General features: G+C 43.9%; 1 protein-coding gene across 2 annotated transcripts in view; it reads right to left on the reverse strand.

The window, feature by feature from the left end:
* Positions 1-1453: 1453 nt before the first annotated feature.
* Positions 1454-23756, reverse strand: part of LOC137524113 (sarcoplasmic/endoplasmic reticulum calcium ATPase 1) — a 38557-nt gene continuing 16254 nt past the window's right edge. Inside the window, exons 8-23 of one of the 2 annotated variants that reach the window (XM_068243625.1) lie at positions 22907-23204; positions 22651-22817; positions 20318-20406; positions 19688-19790; positions 16769-16900; positions 12529-12654; positions 12229-12447; positions 11175-11510; positions 10830-11050; positions 9040-9242; positions 8848-8933; positions 8536-8669; positions 8332-8449; positions 7202-7319; positions 6671-6711; positions 1454-2036 (exon numbers count right to left, since the gene is read on the reverse strand). In XM_068243625.1, coding sequence (XP_068099726.1) covers positions 6707-6711; positions 7202-7319; positions 8332-8449; positions 8536-8669; positions 8848-8933; positions 9040-9242; positions 10830-11050; positions 11175-11510; positions 12229-12447; positions 12529-12654; positions 16769-16900; positions 19688-19790; positions 20318-20406; positions 22651-22817; positions 22907-23204 — 2355 coding nt within the window. In that variant the 3' untranslated portion in view covers positions 1454-2036; positions 6671-6706. The remainder of the gene's footprint in view (positions 2037-6670; positions 6712-7201; positions 7320-8331; positions 8450-8535; positions 8670-8847; positions 8934-9039; positions 9243-10829; positions 11051-11174; positions 11511-12228; positions 12448-12528; positions 12655-16768; positions 16901-19687; positions 19791-20317; positions 20407-22650; positions 22818-22906; positions 23205-23756) is intronic. The other variant, XM_068243624.1, reaches the window with a different exon arrangement.

Consider the following 23756-nt stretch of genomic DNA (forward strand, 5'->3'; position numbering starts at 1 on the left):
TTTATGTCCTTTTAAAGAGAACCCGAGGTGCGTTTAAAGAATGTTATCTGCATACAGAGGCTGGATCTGCCTATACAGCCCAGCCTCTGTTGCTATCCCAAACCCCACTAAGGTCCCCCTGCACTCTGCAATCCCTCATAAATCACAGCCGTGCTGTGAGGCTGTGTTTATATCTGTAGTGTCAGTCTCAGCTGCTCCCCCGCCTCCTGCATAGCTCCGGTCCCTGCCCCTGTCCCTTCCCTCCAATCAGCAGGGAGGGAAGGGATGCAGGCGGGGACTGGAGTTCTGCAGGAGTCGGGGAGAGCAGCAGACTGACACTATAGAGATAAACACAGCCAGCTCTGACAAGCTGTTTGTCAGCAGCGTGGCTGTGATTTATGAGGGATTGCAGAGTGCAGGGGGACCTTAGGGGGGTTTGGGATAGCAACAGAGGCTGGGCTGTATAGGCAGATCCAGCCTCTGTATGCAGATAATATTCTTCAAACCCACCTCGGGTTCTCTTTAAGCAATACCAGTTGCCTGGCCATCTTGCTGATCCTCTGCCTCTAATACTTTTAGCCATAAATCTTGAACAAGCATGCAGCAGATCAGGTGTTTCTGACATTATTGTCAGATCTGACAGGATTAGCTTCATGCTTGTTTCTGTCATTATTCAGACACCATTGCAGCCATATAGATCAGCAGGGCTGCCAGGCAACTGGTATTGTATAAAAGAAAATAAATTTGGCAGCCTCCATGTATCTCTCACTTCAGTTGTCCTTTAAAGCGGATCCCAGATGAAAAACTAACTATAAAAAGTAACTTATCTTATCTAAAGTTTAGATAGTTTACACAGCAAATTTAGCTGCAAACAGCTTCAATAGAATATGATTATTTCTTCCTGTGATACAATGAGAGTGGCCATGTTGTTTGTAAACATTACACACAGGCAAGCATATCTGCATCTTGAGCACTCAGCCTAATCCCCCCTCCTCCTTCCTCCCCCCCTCTGCCTTTGAAATCTCTGGCTAGTAATACCTCCCCCTCCTCCTGCCCAGACTGAGCTCACATGAGCCCTTGCTACAGTGCCAAGGCTCTCTGAAAAATCTGTGGGCGAGGCTTGTTTAGTTTATAGGGAGTTAGAGTATTAAATCAAAAACAAAAAAGTATTTTGCTTGAGGAATGCCCTATAAACAATAGGAAAGGAACACAATTAAGCAATGAATAAAAATTAATCTCGGATCCACTTTAAAGTGCCACTTACCACTGGGTAAATTGCTGCAAATGGGAATGTCACTATTAGCACACATATTACTCAGTGTGCTCAGTACTGCCCGTGACTCGTGTATAAGCTGACCCCTATACTTTTATGAAGTGAATCAGACTTATACTCGAGTATATACAGTATTTGACCCAAATAACAAACTCTCCACCGCCCCAAAACTCCAGTAATAAAACAGACGGCAGCCATGAGTTTAACTTATTGTTTAATTTTAATAAATAGCTAGAACAGTGTTTATTTGGTTTTCTCGCTTCCGTTTTTCTCTTTTCTACAAGCTGCAACTCCCACATATGGTCGTGGCTAGGATATCTTGACGCTGGGATTTACAAAACACTGACTCGGTAACTTTCACTGATGGAGAAGACACAGGAGGGGTGGGGGGTCATGGGGGGGATCTGTTCTCAGTCCTGGCATACTTTTCCAGCCGGGTGGATCAGTTCCTTCATGTGTATGCGGAATAGTTGAGGCGTTGATCAAGAAGGGGGGGAGCGCTATAAAAAGGGGGGCAGAATTGGAAGCACACCTTTGAAGGCACTTGGAAAAAAAAAACAGAAAAACAGCCCATCAATAACACAGCCCCTGCCTTGTGACCCTGGCGGACGCCAGGCGGTGGAGGGCGCTCGGAAGACGGATGCAGGTTTGGCAGTGATATCTTGCAGAATATCAAGATGAGATGTCAGAAAGGGACAGTGAAACAGAAAGTCTTAAAGGAGGTTTTGGGCTGATATCTGACGTATTTTTCAGTAAAAAGCTGAATCCTTTTACTGTGCTTTTTCTGTTAAGAGAAAGATAGAGACACATAGTTAACAAACCTGCAAGGTCAGTTTTGCATCAGTATTGGCATTTGTATGAGGTTTTATTTCCTATTCGGTTTAAACTGCCACTATTGCAAAAATTCGTTGAACCATGTCCCTTCCATCTCCCCTCTTTTACCACCAGATGTCGCTGTAACACTGACACAGTCTCCTGGATCCTGAGCCAAACAAGATTTGCCAGCAGAGATTCAGAATGCACAGCAGCTTTCAAACAAAAAAAAATTTGTTTGAAGCTGTTAACCACTTGCCGACCAGGGGATTTTTCACTGATCGGTGCTGCGAGGGCTCTACAGCCCGCAGCACCGACCAGGAGTGCAGCAGGGCGATCAGACTACCCCCCTTTTTTCCCCACTAGGGGGATGTCCTGCTGGGGGGGTCTGATCGCCGCCGGCCATCTGCGTTTTGCGGGGGGGGCTTCTCAAAGCCCCCCTCCGCAGCCATTTCCGCCCTCTTCCTCCTTACCTCCCTCCCTCCCTCTCTCCGTAATGCGCACGACGGAGTTCCGTCCTGCGCATTGAAGGATAGGCTTCAGCCTATCATATGCCGGCGATCCCCGGCCAATCAGAGGCCGGGGATCGCCGATCTGCCTTACGGCGCTGCTGCGCAGCAGCGCCGTATGATGTAAACAGCGGGGATTTCTTCCCCGCCTGTTTACATTTTGCCGGAGAGCTGCGATCGGCGGCTCTCCGGCTGTTCACGGAGACACCCTCCGTGAACTGACATGGAAAGGCCGCTCGATCGAGCGACCGTTTCCATGGTAACCCGCAGACGACCAGTTTACGCCAATCGGCGTTAGCTGGTCGTCAAGAGGTTAATGGATTAAATAGTTGTCACTGTGATTGGCTCGCAGTAATCACATGGTCAGGAGCCAATGAAATTAATTTGTCTCCTGCCTGGCCCACGGAGCTTTGCTGTCATAATGACAGGAGAGTGAGTGGGCTGCAGTAACCATAGAGTGGTGCGAACGGAGGGAGTAATGCAATCGCACGGTGTGAGTGATTGAAGTCTACACCCCAGTACAAGCTACAGGCTGTAGATTTCAATCGGGTAAAATGCAGATCTATAAGATGTGCATTGGTCCCAGAGTAAAAGGCTGTATAAATTATTTTTCTTTCCTGTGTCGCTTGTCAGCTGTGGCAGGTTCTAGACTAATTCATCTCCTCCATGGGGTCTCTCAATATTTATTTTCAAAAGCACTTCTGGAAGGTATTGGCGCTGTTCAGTAGCCAGAATAAAGTGCAAGAGAATAGGCAGGTTGGATATTATCCTTTTAAGGCTTCCTGCACACTACATGCGATTCCGATTTGGATTTTTAATCTATTTTCACATGGGATTCCGATTTCCGATTTTTAATCGGTACTGCATGCTGCGTTTTTTTCTGCGTTTTTTCTTTTGATAGCATCCAGGGAAAATCGGAATCGCAAATCGGATTTGCAGTGTGCAGGGAACCTAATACGTTTTTTCCAAGGAGTGCTTTTGAAGAGAATAAACCAAACTTTGAGAATCCTCCATTAGGAGATGGTCTAGCCAAAACCTGTCAGAACTGTCAGGTCAGTAAATTAGGTGACAGTGACAGTGACATAGGAAAACAAGTAATGTATAGAGCATTATGCTCTTTATACTGAAGTGCAGAGGTATTGAGAGCGAGCTTCGTTTTCAAGAGATTTTCTCTTGATTTGGTCTTTCAAATCGAATGCCTAGTCTTTTTAACAGGGTACGTGCACCCCAGGGGGTACCTCAAATGGGTACTTGGACTTGATAAACTTCTTAAACACACATACCAAACATTGGCTGTTTTAGAAAATGCTAAAATACATATAAACAAATTTGAATATAAAATTCAGATGTTTAAAAGCAATAGAAATTTGGAAATTGTTTTGTCAAGGGTACTTAAAGGGAACCTCAACTGAGAGGAATATGGATGTTTCCTTTTAAACAATACCAGTTGCTTGTCAGTCCTGCTGATCTCATTGGCTGCAGTAGTGGCTGAATCACACACCTGAAACAAGCATGCAGCTAATCCAGTCTGACTTCAGTCAGAGCACCTGATCTGCATGCTTGTTGAGGGGCTGTGGCTAAAAGCATTAGAGACACAGGATCAGCAGGACTGCCAGGAAACTGGTATTACTTTAAATGGAAAAATCCACATCCTTCTCAGTTTAGGTTCCCTCTAAGAGGTACTTAAAATAATTTTACAAATAACGGGGTGTACTTGGTAAGCACAGGCTTCCATGGGGAGCGTACCAAATAATATTGAGAAACACTGGAATAATCCATGTATCAGACTTTCACCCTTTAAAGTGTACCTGACATGAAATCCATCTCAGGTCCTATACTTACCTGGGGCTTGATTAAGCCCCCTTGAGGCCGCTCAGTCCCTCGCTGTCTTCCCGGGTGGCTCCTGTCCCCAGCAGTATGGCCCGGTAGCCTGGCCGAGGTGCGCTTCTTCGTGCAGCCCAGCCAGACACGCTACCCTGTTGTGCTCCTGTGGCCGGGAGCATTCTGCGCTTGCACAGTACTACTGCGCAGACGCAGAACGCTCCCATTGACAGGAGCACAACGTGGGAACGTGCCCCGCATGCGCGACAAAGCGCAACTCTACCAGGCCATACTGCGAGGGACAGGAGCCGCCCAGGGAGACATGGAGGGACAAGCGGCCTCAAGGGGGCTTAGTGAAGCCCCAGGTAAGTATAGATCCTGAGAGATGGCTTTCATGTCAGGTACACTTTAACTGGATGGAAATAGATTTCCTAAAACAACTTATTTAGTAGAATAGACAAATATTTGCACAGGTGCCATCAAGGAAGCCTAGGGTGAGCCAAATGACGGCTCCCCCTGCTACCGCTCGAATTCCCGATGGTGTTAAATACTATTCCCCCTCCGAGTCGTAGCAACTTAGAGAGAGATGTAATTAATGGTCCAGCGATCGCTGGAACCCTGATTTACCCTTACGCTTCCTGCGCACTATAGCATTACTGTTATAACGGCACCCTGCTGCTTCAGCTCTGTAATATTCAGTGAGGTTTCCACCTGTGCTATTTCTATTGCTGAATACAGAATGACAAAAAAATGGGAAGGATGAATAGTTTTCTAAGAATGTTTTTAATAAGTTCTTACCCTTTGCACTTACCGCCGAACTGTGGCCAAACTTGAGCCTGAACTGATCTCTCCAATCATGCACGATATTCATGTGCAGACAAACTCAACAAGTATGTAGCTATATTACAACGCAACTTTTTCATGCAGCCCCCCCAACCCCAACTCCACCTCATAACAATTCAACAGAAAACAAAATTACACTTAAGGAAAAAAGTTTGATACCTGCAGGGTTTATGGACAGAACCCAGTAACATGGCTCTTTTGCAGTTACCTTTCTTCCAAACATTTAGCCAGCCGCAATGACATATGATACATCGTTCATATCATATGATTGTTGACACAATGCTTACTTTACAACACGTAACTACCTGCGAGGGAGTGTGGTGCTGCCGTATGTTGTGTGCAGACATCATACATTGTAGAATAGTACTCTCCAAATGTGCAGTTAAGGAGAAGGGACTAGATGTGAGAGGTTGAGGAAAAATGATTAAAAACTTTCCTGAGGCAGCCACACATGGGTCAGCTCTAATGTGGTTATAGAAACAATGCATTTTCTTTGGTTGAGAGCCAATCAATTCAACATTTGATGTCAACAGATTTGTGCTGAAATTATCAAAAATCGATTGGTCCGCTGCTCCACAATTAATCAAACACTAATTAGTCCCATTAGGCAACGAAACAGTGATCAAAATTGCTGGGACTGACTCATGTATGGCTGCCCTTAGCATTAATGTGGATAAGGGGAAGATCAGTAGGAATGGGGGGAGGAGAATGGACTTGTCTTTGTTAAAGGGATTGCATACTGTTTTGATGAGACTGATGACGTGTATGCATAGATGAAATAATGGTTGAATACAGCGATGAGGTGTTTAGTGCCAGCCTCCTTCTGTCCTTGCGCCCTAGGCCCGGGCCTATGGGGCCTTGCCACAAATTTGGGCCTGATGTGTGCATAGTTCTAATGAATGGTGATATTGGATGATGAGATTGATGACGTGTATACATAGATGTAATATGAATGGTGATACTGGATGATTAGATCTATGAGGTGTTGAGTGCCAGCCGCCCCTTCTTTCCTGCCGCCCTAGGCCCGGGCCTATGTGGCCTTTCCACAAATCTGGGCCTAATGTATGCATAGATTTGATGAATGGTAATATTTGGTGGTGAGACTGATGACGTGTATGCATAGATGTCATGATAAAGTAATTGCAATGATTGGACAGTGGAATGATAGCGGTGATTGGATGGTGAGATAATAGCAGTGATTGGATAGTGAGATGATAGCAGTGATTGGATGGTAAGATAATAGCACTGATTCTATAGTGAGATGATAGCAGTGATTGGATGGTAAGACTCATGAGTTGTACTTAGTAACAGACATTGGCAGGCATTAAAAATGAACAGGCATAGTCCATGGAGCAACACATGGATATGAACCAGAGGAATCACATGCAGACAAAGAAGGAAGTTGGTCAATGCATGCAGTATGATGGGATACCTGTTAGACAACAACAGGGAAGTGGTAAGGAAGGGTTTATCCTATGGGAAATGATAGAAAAACAATGGTTTAATATGGAGGCATGATAAATGGAAATGATAATTAGGGAGGTCTGTAACTTAGCCAGATAGCGATTGACTTTCTTTTCTTAGATTGGTAACAGAGATGTGTGCCGAATGGCATCTCTACATATGTATTGTAAAGAGCAGCATTAAATTCATCAGCACACTAATACATACATTATCTTAACACTGGTTATTTCACTTCTGGATAAGTTCTTCAAGGAAATGGTTGTTATTCGGTTGTGATTAGAAAAGGTTCTAGTATTTGCAGAACAATGACCTAGTAGGCATAGTCAATGAGATACTAATAATTCAGTGATCATTCAGAATTTTTAGCATCTTAGTGACAATCCCTCATTTTAAGCGAGTCAGACTATGTACTGTGTAGTGTTTTATTATACTATAAATAGCAATTGAATGATGAATGGCTATTGAAGCGATCATTGCCACCAAAAATGATGGTTCTTACCTTCAAGGTAGTTACGGGCAACAAATTTCAACAGCTCATCCAATAGAATGACGGGGAAGGAAATCTTCAGTACGACCAACCACTTAGTGACATCCAGAGGAGTCAACTTGAAGATCATCTGAGGGTTGGATAGAAAGCATACATTGAAATGGTTAAAATTGTACAGTATGAGGCAGGGATCTGAAATAAATACAACCAAGTTGCAGCTGATTCTTGTGTTTTTTTTCTTCCACCTGATTTGTTTGACATCTGGCCCACGTTCCCCTCTGCTAGCTTGATAATAAGGGGTGGTAAGAAGAAATGTGGTCACATCTCCTCCACCCAAAAGGCAGCACTCCGACCACCCCAGGAGGAGAGAGGTTCACCATACTTAATGTGTAGATATTTTTTATATCTTATTGAAGTTCTAAGCCTCATACACATGTGCAATGCAAGACTCCTGGCAGAGATCGGAACACGATCCCTATGGCAAGAGTACAATGCCGACCCTGCACAGAGGTGTTGGTAGCCTCCAGGCTAGTGGCACTTTCTGTTGCTACAGGGGAGGAGTAGAAGGACCAGTGGAGTGGGCTAGCAGTTGGTTGAGTTGATCTTCCAGGCAGATCGTTCCCTAATGCCTCGAGGGGCAGGGGCCAGACTACATATCCCTAGCTTTATAGTACAGAAAGTGATGGAGGTGGTAGCAAAGATCTGACAGAGGTAGAAACAAGGGTGGAGAATAGAAATGGTCTACTCATGTTACACAGTTCATCATCCTTGCCACCCATATTCAGTTTAATGGGCATGAGATCAGAAGGGACTTTGTTACCACAGTCTCCAGTAGACTTTTAGTTCACAGGAAGTGAAAATTCAGACCCCACTTTCTGAAAAGGAAAGCATCCAGTATGGGGTCTTGTATCTATACGGTTAGTTGTCCAGCACAAGTAGCCTAAAGTAATAAATGTAATTTACACAAAATGACATGTGTGTCTTGAATTGATCAGCTTCAATTTTGGATTTAGTTGGTCTGAAATCTCGGGAGTCAAACTTCTAATATTATTGATGAGGTCTTTTACTTTTGTGTCAGCTTCAGTGAAAGTCTTTAGTGTAGTGTCTCTTGCATAATGTGCAGATTAAAGGTGTCCACTTACGGGCAGAGGATCAACATAGAGGATAAGGAAGTGGAGGGACATGGACAGGCAGATGGAGCCCAGCAGCCACAGGTTAGACCATGGGGGCATCCTGACCAGAGACTGGTTCTCTGAAAGACTGTAGGAGGAAATAATATGTCACCAGGTGTCTTACGATTATTAGAACACATACAGAAGAAGATAAGGGTCTATCAGTTTGCTTACCTGTTGAGAGCGTTGCACATCTCAATTGTGACCAACACGGACAGAGCCATGGTCATTGGTACTGGAGACTCAAAGATTTCACATTCATGACCCTCAAAGTCGGGGTTGTCTTCTGTGCACTGCATGAAGTGGCTCTGGAGAGAGAAAGGAAACAAATAATGATATTTCCTATACAGCTTTTTATGCGAGCGCTTCTGAAATATTTCCCTATAACTGTACTGTAATGCCCTCCATGGTAAGAAAACTTTAGTGTCATATATGCAATGCTCAATTTTTTAGGGTATTTGAAAGGAAGCAAAAACACGTGCTTACCAGTTGGTAGAAGGACACACCGGGTCCATCCTCAGCGCACATAAACCACCAGGCAGCTGCTCCAACAGTGGCTGCACCGACATACCCTGCATGAAAGGAAGGTGACCATAGTTATGGACAAGGTGGCTGACACTTCCACCCAGTTCAAACATGACAGAGGCGCACTTGCCATGCAACGTCTGCCAATCCTACCTCCAATGGCCATGTAACGGAAGAAGAGCCATCCACTAATGAGGGGTTCCTTGGGGCTACGTGGTGGTCTGTCCATGATGTCCAGATCAGGGGGGTTGAAGCCCAGGGCTGTAGCTGGCAGACCATCTGTGACCAGGTTCACCCACAGCAGTTGTACGGGGATCAGAGCCTCAGGCAGACCCAGAGCAGCGGTCAGGAAGATACTGTAAGAAAAAACAGTAATGTGAAATCACTCGTCAAGTTTCCAACAGAATGCATGGACCACAAAAGTTTGAAAAAAGTGATATACAGTAGTAAGTGATCTAAGTAATGTTTTCCATTAACCACTTAATGACAACCTGACTTATAAAAACATCCTGCTAGAGCCTCTTAATGGCTCCAGGACGTTTTTATAAGTCAGACAGAGCTGCTGTCGCTGTGCGCGTGCACGTCTGCACGTGTGCATTCCCATGCACGTGCACATGAGAATAGTGAAAAAACATACCACCATAGAAAAAATACACCTTTATTTCCAAATACTATATTGTCACCATACTATTTACTATGGACATAATTAAAATCTTGTGATAACCAGAAAAAATAGGCAGATAAAATGTGTGGGTTTTATGCATAGTAGCAGTGTTTATATTAAAACTATAGAGGATGAAATTGGAGATATTGTGTATTTTTTAATTTTTTTCCTTGTTTTTCCCTTTAAAATGCATAGAAAATAAAGTAATTACTGAAAACAAATATCATCCCCAAAAAGCCCAATTGATGGTGAAAAAAACAAGATATAGACCATTTCATTGTGGCTAGTAGTGATTAAAGAGACACTGAAGCCTCCTTAAATTCAGGTTTGTATTGCAAAAACCTCTTAAGTATGTTTGCTAAAACGCTGCATCCCCACGGCTGTAATCTAACTAAATGCCCCCGTAACTCCCCTCGCAAAATCCACAATTTTCTTGGTCGTGAATTTTGCTGCCCTGTGCGCTTCCGTGAGAGGCAGAGCTTTCAGCTGCAGCTCCGCCTCTACACGCGTCTGTCAGCGCGTATCTCCGCCTCTCCCCCGCCCATCTCAGTGAAGGAAGACTGAGAGGGGCAGGGGAGAGGGGGTGATCCGGGCTGATAGATGCGTGGAGAGGCAGAGCTCCAGCTGAAAGCAGGGCTGTGGAGTCGGAGTCCAGGAGTCGGGGCAATTTTGGGCACCCGGAGTTGGAGTCTGAGTCGTGGTTTCATAAACTGAGGAGTCGGATGATTTTTGTACAAAATCCACAGCCCTGTTAAGTATTAGACTAAGGAGTCGGAGTAAAGGAGTCGGAACCATTTTGGCTACCCGGAGTCGGAGTTGGAGTCGGAGTCGTGGTTTCATAAATTGAGGAGTCGGAAGAATTTTGTACCGACTCCACAGCCCTGGCTGAAAGCTCTGCCTCTCACGGAAGCGCTGCCCGGATTGCCCCCCGGGGAGTTTGGGGGGGATTTAGTTAGATTACAGCCACGGGGATGTAGCGTTTTAGTTAGGGCGAACATACTTAAGAGTTTTTTTCAATTAAAACCTGAACGTTCGGAGACTTCAGAGTCTCTTTAAGCTGTTGGCAAATGAAATGGATGAGAACTAAAAGGTAAAAACGTTCTTGTCCGTTAGGATAAAAAACCCTTTGGGGTGAAGTAGTTAAACCAAATAGAATTTTATTTCCATATGTAATCAGAAAGTATTACTTCAGTTTAAACTACCTTACCATCTCTGATCTTAACCTCTAAATACACTAGGTGGACATTCTGTATAACTTCAATATTAACTAAAAACTCACCAGACGACCTCTCCTACGTTGGAGGAAATGAGGTAGCGGATAAATTGCTTCATGTTGTTGTAGATGGCACGACCCTCTTCTACTGCAGACACAATGGTGGAGAAGTTATCATCGGCCAACACCATCTCAGAGGCTGTCTTAGCCACAGCGGTACCGGAGCCCATAGCAATACCAATCTCAGCCTTCTTCAGAGCTGGGGCATCATTTACACCATCACCAGTCTGGTAGAAGAAAGCAATGCATGGTGTTACAAGTGGAACTCAGAAGATCAGCAGATAAATGCATGGTTCTATATTCTGACACGGGCTGTGGGTAGAAAAGGATCACTGTAACTTATTGACGTACCATGGCAGTAATCTCATCAAAGGACTGCAGGAACTCTACAATCTTGGATTTGTGAGTTGGCTCGACTCTGGCGAAGCAGGAAGCGCGTTTGCAGGCCTCTCTCTGTTCTGCAGGTGGCAGGTCATCAAACTCACGACCAGTGAAGGCACGGTTTGTCACATCGTCATCCTCACCAAAGATGCCAATACGACGGCAGATGGCAATAGCTGTGCCCTTGTTGTCACCAGTAATCATGATAACACGGATACCGGCTTCACGGCAGAGCTGGATTGAGCCCATGACTTCTTTACGTGGGGGGTCCAGCATACCCACACAACCAACGAAGGTCAGATCAGTCTACGGATAGAAGAATTCTGTTAGAAGCAGAATTGGGATGCACATTCAAATAACTGCATTTGAAATAAGCATATTTTTTTCTTAGATAGTTGTTTAATTGTGCATTTGCTATACTTCTATAAACATAATATTTGTTTGACTTTTGTGAACATGGTTTTGTTATGTTTAATTAATGCGTTCTGTGTATTATATTTGTGTGTTGCAGTGAGCTAAAATTCCTTCACATCAAAGTATAAACAAAATCCATCCATAAACTTGCTTTATTGTTCCTTGCAATACAGAAGCCATGTTGCCTAAAGGAAAGGTTTTTTGTCTTGCACTCACTAAAGGATTCAACTTGAGTTGGTGTAAGGAGTGATGTAGTTAAAAAAAGGGGATGACATTGACACCCATCGTTCAACGTCAAAGTATAAACAAGCTAGCACATCCATAAAATGTCTTTATTGTTTTTTGCAATTAGGCTTCTACATTGAAAGAAACAATAAAGAAAGTTTATGGATGTGCTAGCTTGTTTATACTTTTTGATGTTCAACGAGGGGTGTCACCCCTTTTTTCAACTCCTGGACTCCTTACACCAACTCTAGTTGAATGCTTTAGTGAGCACGAGACAAAAACCTTTTCTTTAGAAATTCCTCAACAGACCTATTTTTTTCAAACGTGAAGTTTTAGAATGTGTGATGTATTCGTTTTTTGTTGTGTTTTTATATCCTTTTATTACCTCATAATCAACAAACTTGGTGGCGTCTTCAAGCACCATCTCTTCTCTCTTTGGTGGAGTGTCTCTTGTGGCAAGAGCCAAGCAACGCAGGGTATCTCTGCCTGTGCCCCACTCCTTCATCACAGTCAGAATCTTCTCCTTGATGGCATTAGTCATGGGTACACGGGTAGTTCCAACACGCACGTAGTTGCAGCGGTCAATCACACCCTCAGGGGCACCCTGCAAAACGGAAAAACTAACTTAACGAAACAAAAACTCCATATTTTTAATTGTCATTTAAGGCTCCATCGGTGGTCTTACCTTCACAAACATCTTATTGCCAACGGCAGCGCGGGAAGCTTTGGCGGGGGTGCAGTAGACAGACATGGACTTCCTGTCACGGGAGAACTCAAGAGTAAATTCCTTCTTCATCAGCTGCTTGATAACCTGAGTGACGGGGAAATATAACATTACTTTCCTGGAGTTCTTGTGGATAACACTGGTTGTTGTTTTTATAAAGTTTTTTTAGTTTTGTTTGCTTTTTTTAGCTGACATGTTGGAAGCTGATAAGGTTTGCGGTAACTAGTCAAGAAGTTTGGTGTCTTTTTTTAGTTTGAACAAGAGATTTGGAACTGTAAAAGTTTTGTATAGTACTTGGGGGTGGGGGTGCCCCAAAATAGGTAATGCAGTGAGACAAATAATAATAAGGGGGGAGGGCGGTGTCTTTACCACTCCAGATGTAAGAACCCAAACCACAGAGTAAATGTAAAAAGGTTAAATTATTTATTCAGCATGATTTAAAGGACAACACGTTTCACGGGGCTCAGCCCACTTCTTCAGGTCAATGCAAGTGCCTTTAAAATATGGTCACAAGCATGGATGCCACCTTTTGTAGGACTGTGTGCATCGTCTCAGTGCACCATCGTACTTTTATAAAATGGCCCTTGGATTTCCAATCTATGTACATTGCCACCCTTGTTTACTGCTGTGCATTGTGTGTATTTTATATTCTTCACAGCATTTCCTCGGTCTTCAGGGATACGTTGTGCTTATAATACCACAATAACAGGTGTTTGGAGTAACGTATTACTCGGGATGGTTAAGGAGCAGATTGCTGGATGGGGAGGGATACATTTCTCGTGCATGACAAGTACAGGGCAGGTGTCAGCTATAGAAAGGTTTTGGAATCAGTGCAGCCGGCTTGTCGTGTGTTACACGCTGTAATTAATCTCTCTGTAATTGTAGTAAGCGGGGTAGTCTGTTACATGATGACCGGTGATTCTTATGGCCCATACTCACGAGGGACTTTTGTCGCCTCAACACGCGGCGCGCGCGTGTTGCGGCGACAGGTCGCCCGTGAGTATGGGCCATAAGAATCACCGGTCATCATGTAACAGACTACCCCGCTTACTACAATTACAGAGAGATTAATTACAGCGTGTAACACACGACAAGCCGGCTGCACTGATTCCAAAACCTTTCTATAGCTGACACCTGCCCGAACTGTCGCCCGCCGCTCATGTCGCCATGCGATTGAAAGTTTCAATCGCATGGCGACAGTCGCCGCCGCACCTCCCCCGCAACTGTCGCTAGTCCGCGTGAGTACGCGGACTAGCGACAGCAACCTCCATTGTATCAAATGGAGCTTCCGGCGGGGGGAGGAGGAACGTCGGCGACAGCTTCCGCCTCGCCGCTGGTCCCTCTTCCGCGTGTGTACGCGGAGGGACCTGGCGAGAAGCTGTCGCCGGCCTGTCGCCCACACGCTCACGTGTGCTGGCGACAGGCAACATTTGCAGCCCGTGAGTACGGGCCTTTAGACTCAAGCTTCAGTTGGACATTTGTGGATTGTCACACTCAGATCTAGCAGCAATTCATATTACTTTGTGAACACTACATGGCCAGGAAGACCAACCCTGCTTAGAGGAATAGTAGGCTTTCCCTGTCCGCTCACTGTGGGAAGTTTCCTGCACCCACGTCTCCATATGAAAACAGCTACTATTGGTAATGGGCCTTCCTCCTGTATATGAACACTAAAACATTACTCGGGGAAATTCCGGCATTGGAGCTGCTGGTCATATTTCTGAATTACGACTATTTGAGATTTCCTCCCTTTAACCACTTCACCCCCCTCCGAGCCGTTTTCACCTGTCAGGGCTCCTCCCTTTTATTCGCCAATAACTTTATCACTACTTGTCACAACAAAACAATCTATACCTTTTTTTCGCAAACCAATTAAGCTTTCTTTGTGTGCTACATCATGCTAACAATTCTATCTGCTCCAGCATTGGTTGGCCCACTCTTCTGATTGCGGCAGTGCGTACCTAAAGCCTCGGAGAAGCATTCAATCAGCTGATTTGTAAGGCTCTTGTTCAGAGCCTTAAAAACTTTTCCAACTGAGGCTATCCTTTGCAATTTGCATGGGGGCCCAACAAAATAAAAATGACATTGATCAAGGGTTGGTGCTTTGTAAATAAAGAGCAATAGTTATAAAAATGAGTTCTGTTATGCAGATGATGTCATAGCTCAATTAAAGTATAAACTCATTATAGTAAACTCTGATATAGAAAAAACTTCAGTTATAGTAAACTGAATGTCCAGGTCCCAGTAGAGCACCATTATAAGCATATGGGAGTAAAGCCTGATACAGTAAACAATATAATACAACTTATAGTAAACCTTCTTTTTGGCCCCTGCGGTTTTCTGTATCAAGCTACAGTGGGAAGTGGGTGGGAGCATGCATCGGTCGGAGACCTGTTAGCCATGGTGAGTGGGTGGGCTGGCAGCCACTTGTAGCCTGCTCACAATCTGCGCACTACTTGACCTGCGTAGATTACCTTAAAAGCACCAGCCGGTGAGACCTATGCTTTCTGTGTAAGCTGCTATGCTTCCTGTGTAAGCTGCCTTTACTGATGTCCCTATTTAATCAGCAATAACTTTATCCCAACTTAAACTGGAATTGGTAAAACAGAGAAATGTGGTGTTTTTTTTCAATATGTCTCCGGTTTTACCCATAACTTTATCCCTACTTATGACACCTACATTAAATATATATAAATACATAGAGTTTTTTTTCAAAACAAACGAGGCTTTAAAGAGACACTGAAGCGAAAAAAAAATTATGATATTATGCTTTGTATGTGTAGTACAGCTAAGAAATAAAACATTAAGATCAGATACATCAGTCTAATTGTTTCCAGTACAGGAAGAGTTGAGAAACTCCAGTTGTTATCTCTATGCAAACAAGCCATTAAGCTCTCCGACTAAGTTAGTTGTGGAGAGGGCTGTTATCTGACTTTTATTATCTCAACTGTAAGTGAACTGTTTACTTTTTCTCTGCTAGAGGAGAGGTCATTACTTCACAGACTGCTCTGAAAGACTCATTTTGAATGCTGAGTGTTGTGTAATCTGCACATATTATAGAATGATGCAATGTTAGAAAAAACACTATATACCTTAAAATAAAAGTATGAGAATATTTTCTTTGCTGCTAATGTGCTAATAATTATTCATAGTACACAACCAATTCACTATATCATATTTTTTTTTCGCTTCAGTGTCTCTTTAAGCCCAGTTTAAAAATACTACTGTATATAAATACCACAGAATTTGTTTGGCTATTTCTACTGTTTATCACACAATTTGGATTATGTTCCTGTCACAATTCATGGTGAAGATATTTGGCTATGAAATAATGCTGCAGTGTGTATTTTTCACTATAAACTGAGAAAATTAAAGTATTTTTAAGGGTGAAAATCAATCTTAATGGCTCAGTGAACATATGTTCCCTTTCACTAGTTAGTGTTGCAGTAGTTTGTAGCTGGAGGTTTGCACAGGAGAGATGCCTAACCGTGCACAGCTGTGCTTCAGCTACAAGACGTGTGTATATATACCTTATATACTCGCGTATAAGCCTAATTTTTCAGCGCTAAAAATGTGCTGAAAAGTTACCCCCTCGGCTTACATGCGAGTCAGTGGAGCAGAACAGATGGTGGAGCAGGTTTTGTTACTGGCAGAGGAGTACACAAATGATCCTGCTCTTGCCAGCTGGTTCCTTGCTGTGTCCGTGCCCTCCATCCTCTGCAACATGGTGTGCAGAGTGCGCTGCTCAAGACTACCAGTGTCCCCTGGCTTGTGGATCAGAGTGTGCCAGCAACGTGTCAGCGGTGCAATGATTGTGGATTCTTCCTTTGTGGAAATCTCTGTGTCTCATATCTATGACACCATCTAGTGGCATCTTGAGACACAGCTGTATCATCCTTGGGGCACATCTGGCTATGGGGAGGGGGGCTGACATATACTGGGGACACATCTGGCTACCATGGAGGGGACTGTATTGGGGAGGGGGCTTATATGCGAGTCAATCACATTTTCCTGGTTTCTGAGAGAAAAGTGGGTACCTCGGCTTATATGCGGGTCGGCTTATATGCGAGTGTATATGGTAATATATATATCCTCATGGCTTAGCTGAAGTCACAGAGGACATAGATATACTGTAGTGGTGGATAAATTGTTTAAGCTTGGCCAGTAATAAAGAATGAAGCTGTAATTTGCTGGTACTCACAGAGTTGCAGGCGTTGGCACGCTCCACTTTAGACAGACTCTTGACCTCGGTATTAAATACATTCATCTTCTCAACCAGAGTTGTCAGTGCAGTCTCAGTGGCCTCACCGACCTTCTCAAACACGCCCTTAGACTGGTGGATAAAAAAGATTCAGAGAGTAAGTTCTGACTGAGCCATAGTGAACCCGTATCACACAGCCACACAAAACACATTAGTGCGCCCCTCACTGACCCTCTGTATGAAATTACTTACAGGTTAATGACTGCAAAAACTTTTCATGCTTTCTGTAGTACACTGTAATGCAGCAGATTTCAGTAAGTTGTTTCTGAGGGGCACCCAAGTACCCAGGCCACTGACATTATTGGGACATTTAAAGGGACCTTGAGCAGTGGAAGAAAATCAAAACTTACCTGGGGCCAGGAAGATGGCGGAGGGCCTCGTGGGCTACATGGGGCCTGGAGAAAGCCCCAGGTAAGTCCCGATTTTGATTTTCGTCCACTGCTCAGGGTTCCTGTAAGGCCTCTTGCACACTACCTGTGACCCCGATTTTTTGTAAGATCTGATTTTTAATTCCGTTAAAAACGTAGCAGCATGCAGTACTTTTTTTTAAAATCGGAATCAAAAATCGGATTGTATAAAAAAAAAATCGGATTTGCATGTAGTGTGCAAGAGGCCTAAAAGGCATTTTATCGATACAATGTGAAATTATCACCAAGAGAAAAATTATATCTTACATCCACATTTTATGTTTATGTGCTCATACCACTCAGCAACTGTTTTTTTTCTTCAAGCATAATTAGATTTTTAACCTACTGTTTTTTGTTTTTGTTTTTTTGCTAGGATATTAAGACATTTCAGTGCTGTCCAAAAAGTCCCTGATCATTGGGACAAGGGGGGAAAAGGGAGAATAAGGGGGAATGTAGTTGATATTTAACTAACTACTGCAAGCTAGTAGCATAAGTACATTATGGTGTAGGCTTAAAGGGACTCAAAGCTCGTTTAAATAAAAAGATACATACCTGGGGCTTCCTCCAGCCCCATACGCTCCCGTCATCAGTCTTCTGCAGCTCCGATACTGGGTCCCCGCACTTCCGTCAGTCATAGCCAGTCTGACGTAAGAGAACCGCGCCCTCTACATATCTCTCCAGCAGCTGCTGGGGAGATACGCAAAGAGCGCACTTCTCCTGCGTAGACTGGAGCCAACTGAAGTGCGGGGACCCGGTACCGGCGCTGTAGAAGTACTGGTACCGCACTTCCGTCAGTTGGCTCCAGTCTACGCAGGAGAAGTGCGCTCTTTGCGTATCTCTCCAGCTGCTGCTGGAATGATACATAAAGAGCGCACTTCTCTTGCGTCAGACTGGTCGCGACAGGCTGAAGTTACGGGACCCGGTACCGGAGCAGGAGAAGGCTGTGGACGGCGGCGTGGGAGCGATCGGAGCGTATGGGGCTGGAGGAAGCCCTAGGTATGCATAAATATTTTTACTTCCCTGAGCTCTGGTACACTTTAAGCCTCACATCCTGTACATTTCATTTTTGTTTCTTTTACTGTAGATGGATTTTAAAAATACCCCTGGACTAATTTAATAAAGTATCCTTCAGAGATCCTAACACACCTTCAGAGAGGCTATCATAAGTGATCCGGCAGACTTAGCGATGTGCCTGTATGAGACTTCAGTCACACAACATTTAAAGAGGAACTTTAGTGAAAATACCGTCATGAATTAAATTGCCTATTTGTTTTATTTTACAATACTCCTGTATAAATGATTTAGTCAGTGTTTGCCCATTGTAAAATCTTCCCTCTCCCAGATTTACATTCTGAAATGTATCACTGGTGGGGACATCTTTAGTCCTGGCAGGTACAGCTCTGTGGAATGCTTGTATAATGAGAGTTCTGAAGCCAGTAGAAAATATAACTGCTCTCTCAGAATGCTCAGAGGGATAATTCCACATTAGCCTAGGCTAAGCATCACTGGGAGGGTGGTGTTACATACCAATTTATACGGCAATATATAGCTATAGGAAGTGTTTTTGATGCTGAAATTGGGATCATTACTGTAAAAGTGAGTATCCTGAATAATTTACTGTCACTAAAGGGCCTCTTTAAATTACTGAACATTTAGCAACCCTTATGGTGTTTCATTTTGCCCCAGGAAATGACTGCAATATTTTATCACATACATTGAAAGTTAAAGGATACCCGAAGTGACATGATGAGATAGACATGTGAATGTACAGTGCCTAGCACACAAATAACTATGCTGTGTTCCTTTTATTTTCTTTCTCTGCCTGAAAGAGTTAAATATCAGGTATGAAAGTGGCTGACTCAGTCCTGACTCAAACAGGAAGTGACTACAGTGTGACCCTCACTGATCAGAAATTCCCCTTTTTATCTATTTCTTGCTCTCAGAAGCCATTTTCAGCGAGGAAAGTGTTTTATAGTTGGAATTTCTTATCAGTGAGCTTCACACTGTAGTCACTTCCTGTCTGAGTCAGGACTGAGTCAGCCACCTACATACCTGATATTTAACTCTTTCAGGCAGAGAAAGAAAACAAGGAACACAGCATAGTTATTAGTGAGCTAGGCACTGTACATACACATGTCTAGCTCATCATGTCACATGTCACTTCGGGTATCCTTTACAAGAAAAGGTTCTCAGGTGTTGATGGATCACGGTTGAAGTCCTCACTGGAGATGCTTGGAGATCTCGGGGGATGTCTCAGCTAATTGACCCCTATCTGGAACCAATATTCTAACTGTGATGGCCTCACGTTAATAGTCGTGGCAGGTTACGCTAAGTTTTTAGTACTCTGATTTAGAACATAGCTCACAAAACCATTAGTGCATGCCGTGTTAGATGAACAGTTCAAACAGGGTTGGGGTGGAAATGGGGTGGTGTTGATTGTTTGAGTTTTTACCTCGTTAAAGTCGAGAGAAGAGTCATTGCAAAGTGCACAGATTGTGGCCAGCTCCACCAGCCCATCATATTGGCCGGCCTTCACAGTCTTATCATTCTTCTGACTGGGAGGACATCACAAAGAAACAGAGGGGAGCCGGGAAAGGGGGTGACAGGAAAGCAGAGACGGGGGGTAAAGTGGGAAGACAGATTTGGGGAAGGCCGGAGAGGCATCCAGACATGCAGAAATAGGGAGAGAAAATGGCAATGGATGAAAGGAATAAAGTAACAGATGTCATCGCACAGTGAAATAAATGAGATGGAAGACGGGAATGGAAAGAGATGGTACAAAGGGGGGCGGGAGGGAGATAAAAATAGAGATACAGCATAATGATTTACTGAGTAAAAGGCGATATGAGGAGGTTTGAAAGGAGACAAGGGTGGATGGAATAATGATTGGTGGAGAGTGAAAGTGAGGTCAGAATCATAACCAATGAGTAAGTGTGTAGGTTCTATGCTGTCCATTAGCTTAATTAGTGCATTGCAAAAATTCATGTGTTCTTTATCCTGTTGAAGTGCAGCAAAAACCCTTTTGGGTAGAGGGGTGGATTGCGCTGCTCAGTAACAACGACTTTAAAAGAATAAAACTTACACTTCTCCTTCGGGGGCATAGGTGGATCCAGTAATGGTGAATTCATTCAGGGTGGCGACGTCACCATCAACTTTGTCAAGCACAAACATCTGCAGAAGCAAAAGGATAGACTTTCAGTTTGTACTATATTCTGTGAAAACATGCGCATCAACATTTGCATGCGAGTGTGCGAAGGGTTAAATGACTTCGCTATTTTGTGAGCCACACCCCCTTTAGCACCTGCCATATAACTTAAATGTCCTAACTTGAGGCGATGTGATCTGTGTGCTTTTCTTGTAACTAAGGGCCCGTTTCCACTACAGCGGAAAGCGGGCCGAATCCGCAGAGTTTCCCCGCAGGCAAGTCGCGCTGGGAAACTCTGCCATAGGGGATAATGCTCCGAATTGCTTGCCATAGAGATTTGGCCGACATTGCAGCATTTTTCCCTGCGGGGGGCAGCGAATCCCATAGCCGCGCACGGCGTGGCTTCCGGGATTTGGCTGCATACTTGCTGAACAAGGAAGTGCCGTCGCGTGTCTCTCAGCCGTGCGGCGGGTAGTGGAAATGAGCCCTTACCCTTGTGGCCAGGGTTTAATCCGGTGCTCTTCCTTCTTCCCCTGTCTGACCATTGTCAGCATGCACACAGCTTATGCGGCGGTGCAGCGGTGTGTGCATGGTGCACACGGATGTATTTTGTTAGCTCTCTTGTGGGATTAGTCCGATGCACTGTCTGTCCCAGGAGACGATGTGCTCCTAATCGTTAGGTAGGTTTGATGCAATTAATGTTTGCATGTTTGCACTATGCATGTTACAGGGCCAGAGTTAGGACACATACGTATACTGGGGTACCTCTGCGGGGTGTCGGTGACTAAGCAAGAGAATGTGTTGTGTCGAATGAAGACCCCGGCTTTTAACTTAAAGAGGAACTCCAGTGAAAATAATGTAATAAAAAAAGTGCTTCATTTTTACAATAATTATGTATAAATGATTTAAGAAACCATGATCAGCAGCACCACTCTTGAAGTAATAGCTCTTTATTCAGACACGTAATTAAAATCACATGCCAAAAATTGGGCTTAGATGCAGTATAAATGATTTAGTCAGTGTTTGCCCTGATTTACATTCTGACATTTATCACATGGTGACATTTTTACGCTGGCAGGTGATGTAGCTGCTGCATGCTTTTTTGGCTGTTGGAAACAGCTGTAAACAGCTATTTCCCACAATGCAACAAGGTTCACAGACAGGAAACTGCCAAGAGTACCACGGTCCTCAGAGTTTCTTGTGGGAGGGGTTTCACCGCAATATCAGCCATACAGCGCCCCCTGATGGTCTGTTTGTGAAAAGGAATAGATTTCCCATGTAAAAGGGGGTATCAGCTACTGATTGGGATAAAGTTCAATTCTTGGTCAGAGTTTCTCTTTAACTGTAGGGTTAGCAGTGTTTCCTGGATAACTGATTCCTGTGAAAGCATTTGCATGTGACAGTGCAAAGGCTTAACTGACTTTGCTGTTTTGTTGACCACACCCCCTTTAGCACCTTCCTTATAACTTATTTAAATGTCTTAACTTGAGGCGCTGTGCCAGAATCTATGGGTTTTTATCAAAGTCCACATTGTTCCACAGAATATTCATAGTAGCGAGAAGAACAATATTTATGAGGAGGTCGGTACATAACCTTCCCAATCTCGCCATGGTAAAACATGAGCTTCACAAATTATTTATATTAGAGAAACTTAATACCATGCAAGCAAAGGGGAAAGAGCCAAGTCCTTCTTGAAAGTCTGGGGAATGTAGGTGTCCAGCCAGCTGTCTGCTACAGAAATAACTCTATTAATGGGGTATTTTAAATTCACTACATGGAACATCATGGAGCAGTTAGAGGGGACCTTGGGAGCTTTAGAGCTACCATCATGATGCAATGTAGCCATTATCTTATATGGGGCTTTCCTGAAGGGTCTTAAGGAATATCCTGTTAGGTGGACTTAACTTGAGGACTAGTTAACTTCGGATAGTCATGGTGGGCCAACAGGGATGAACAGCAGCACAGAGAGATAGAGGAAGGGGGAAGGATTCTTGGGTTTGTTAGCAAAATCTGTTTCTTAATTCCCAGAGGATGACAGGTAGAGAGGATGACAAGTGTTGTGATATTTTAACAAGCTGTTGTCTATATCCAATGTCTTACTGCAAGGTAAAATGAGCGACAATGACCTTTATCCTTACTACTGTGATAAGTGCTATCTCTGTATCATGTCTTTTGGAATTGTTATAGAGAAAATAGTGAAACCGTAAAAAAAAAAATTGATTTCAAAACAGTCACCAGCTATGTGATAGGTGTGAGTAAGAAATGCATACCCTGCAGACAGACATCTGGTTGGTGGTCAGAGTACCGGTCTTATCGGAGCAGATGACTGAGGTGCAACCGAGAGTTTCCACAGAGGGCAAGCTCCTCACAATGGCGTTCTTCTTGGCCATACGTCTTGTACCCAGGGCCAGACAAGTGGTGATTACAGCAGGGAGACCTGTATGTAAAGACGGAGTAAAGTCATGTATTGCTCTGGGGAAAATAGACATACGCTACAGAATTCGTTAGATATAGCAGTGGACTCACCTTCAGGGATGGCAGCTACAGCCAGAGCCACGGCAATCTTGAAATAGTAGATAGCTCCTTTGATCCAAGAGCCACCATGGATGGGGTCATTGAAGTGTCCAATGTTGATGAGCCATACAGCAACACAGATGAGGGAAATGACTTTGGACAGCTGCTCTCCGAACTCATCAAGTTTCTGCTGCAGTGGGGTCTTCTCCTGTTCAGTGGCTGCCATCTCATCACGGATCTTACCAATCTCAGTGTTGGGGCCAGTGGCAATGACAACACCAATAGCCTTGCCAGCTCCTACATTGGTACCCTAAAGAAGGGGGAGAAGAAGATTACCAAATTTTGTACAAAAAACACCCACGTTTTTCTTTACTTCAACGTTCATACATTTTAAATAACTGACTTTACTTTGAGCACAAAGACAATTTGCATCACAAATGTGTTGGAATTTGTTGGGAAAAACAAGTTCTCACACATATTCCAAAGTTAAGGAAAATCCATTATAAAACAGTATCTTCATTAACTGATCTGTGATATGGTGAACTGGCTTGCACACCCCTGCAACTTACATCATCCAAAACTGACTTGTCCCAACTGTGGACACGCGATTGTGTACAGGTGTCTCCTGACATCCCCAGACTAGCTGTTGCCAATCAGATGTGCGGCAAGACAATGGCCTACAACCAATGTCATTTCTTACTGCAGCTCATTCCTACCCCCTCTTTTCAGAGCAGAACAGGTTGTCTGGCAGAGAGCCCAACTGCTGGTATGTATGTAGATCTTACACCTCAAAGGATCTTAACCATTATTTTTTTTTCTTAGATGGGTTACCAATAAAGTGCAAATGTAGTGTCAATTTGTG

The sequence above is a fragment of the Hyperolius riggenbachi genome, chromosome 7 (genome assembly GCF_040937935.1).
Source record: "Hyperolius riggenbachi isolate aHypRig1 chromosome 7, aHypRig1.pri, whole genome shotgun sequence".
Classification (NCBI taxonomy): Eukaryota; Metazoa; Chordata; class Amphibia; order Anura; family Hyperoliidae; genus Hyperolius; species Hyperolius riggenbachi.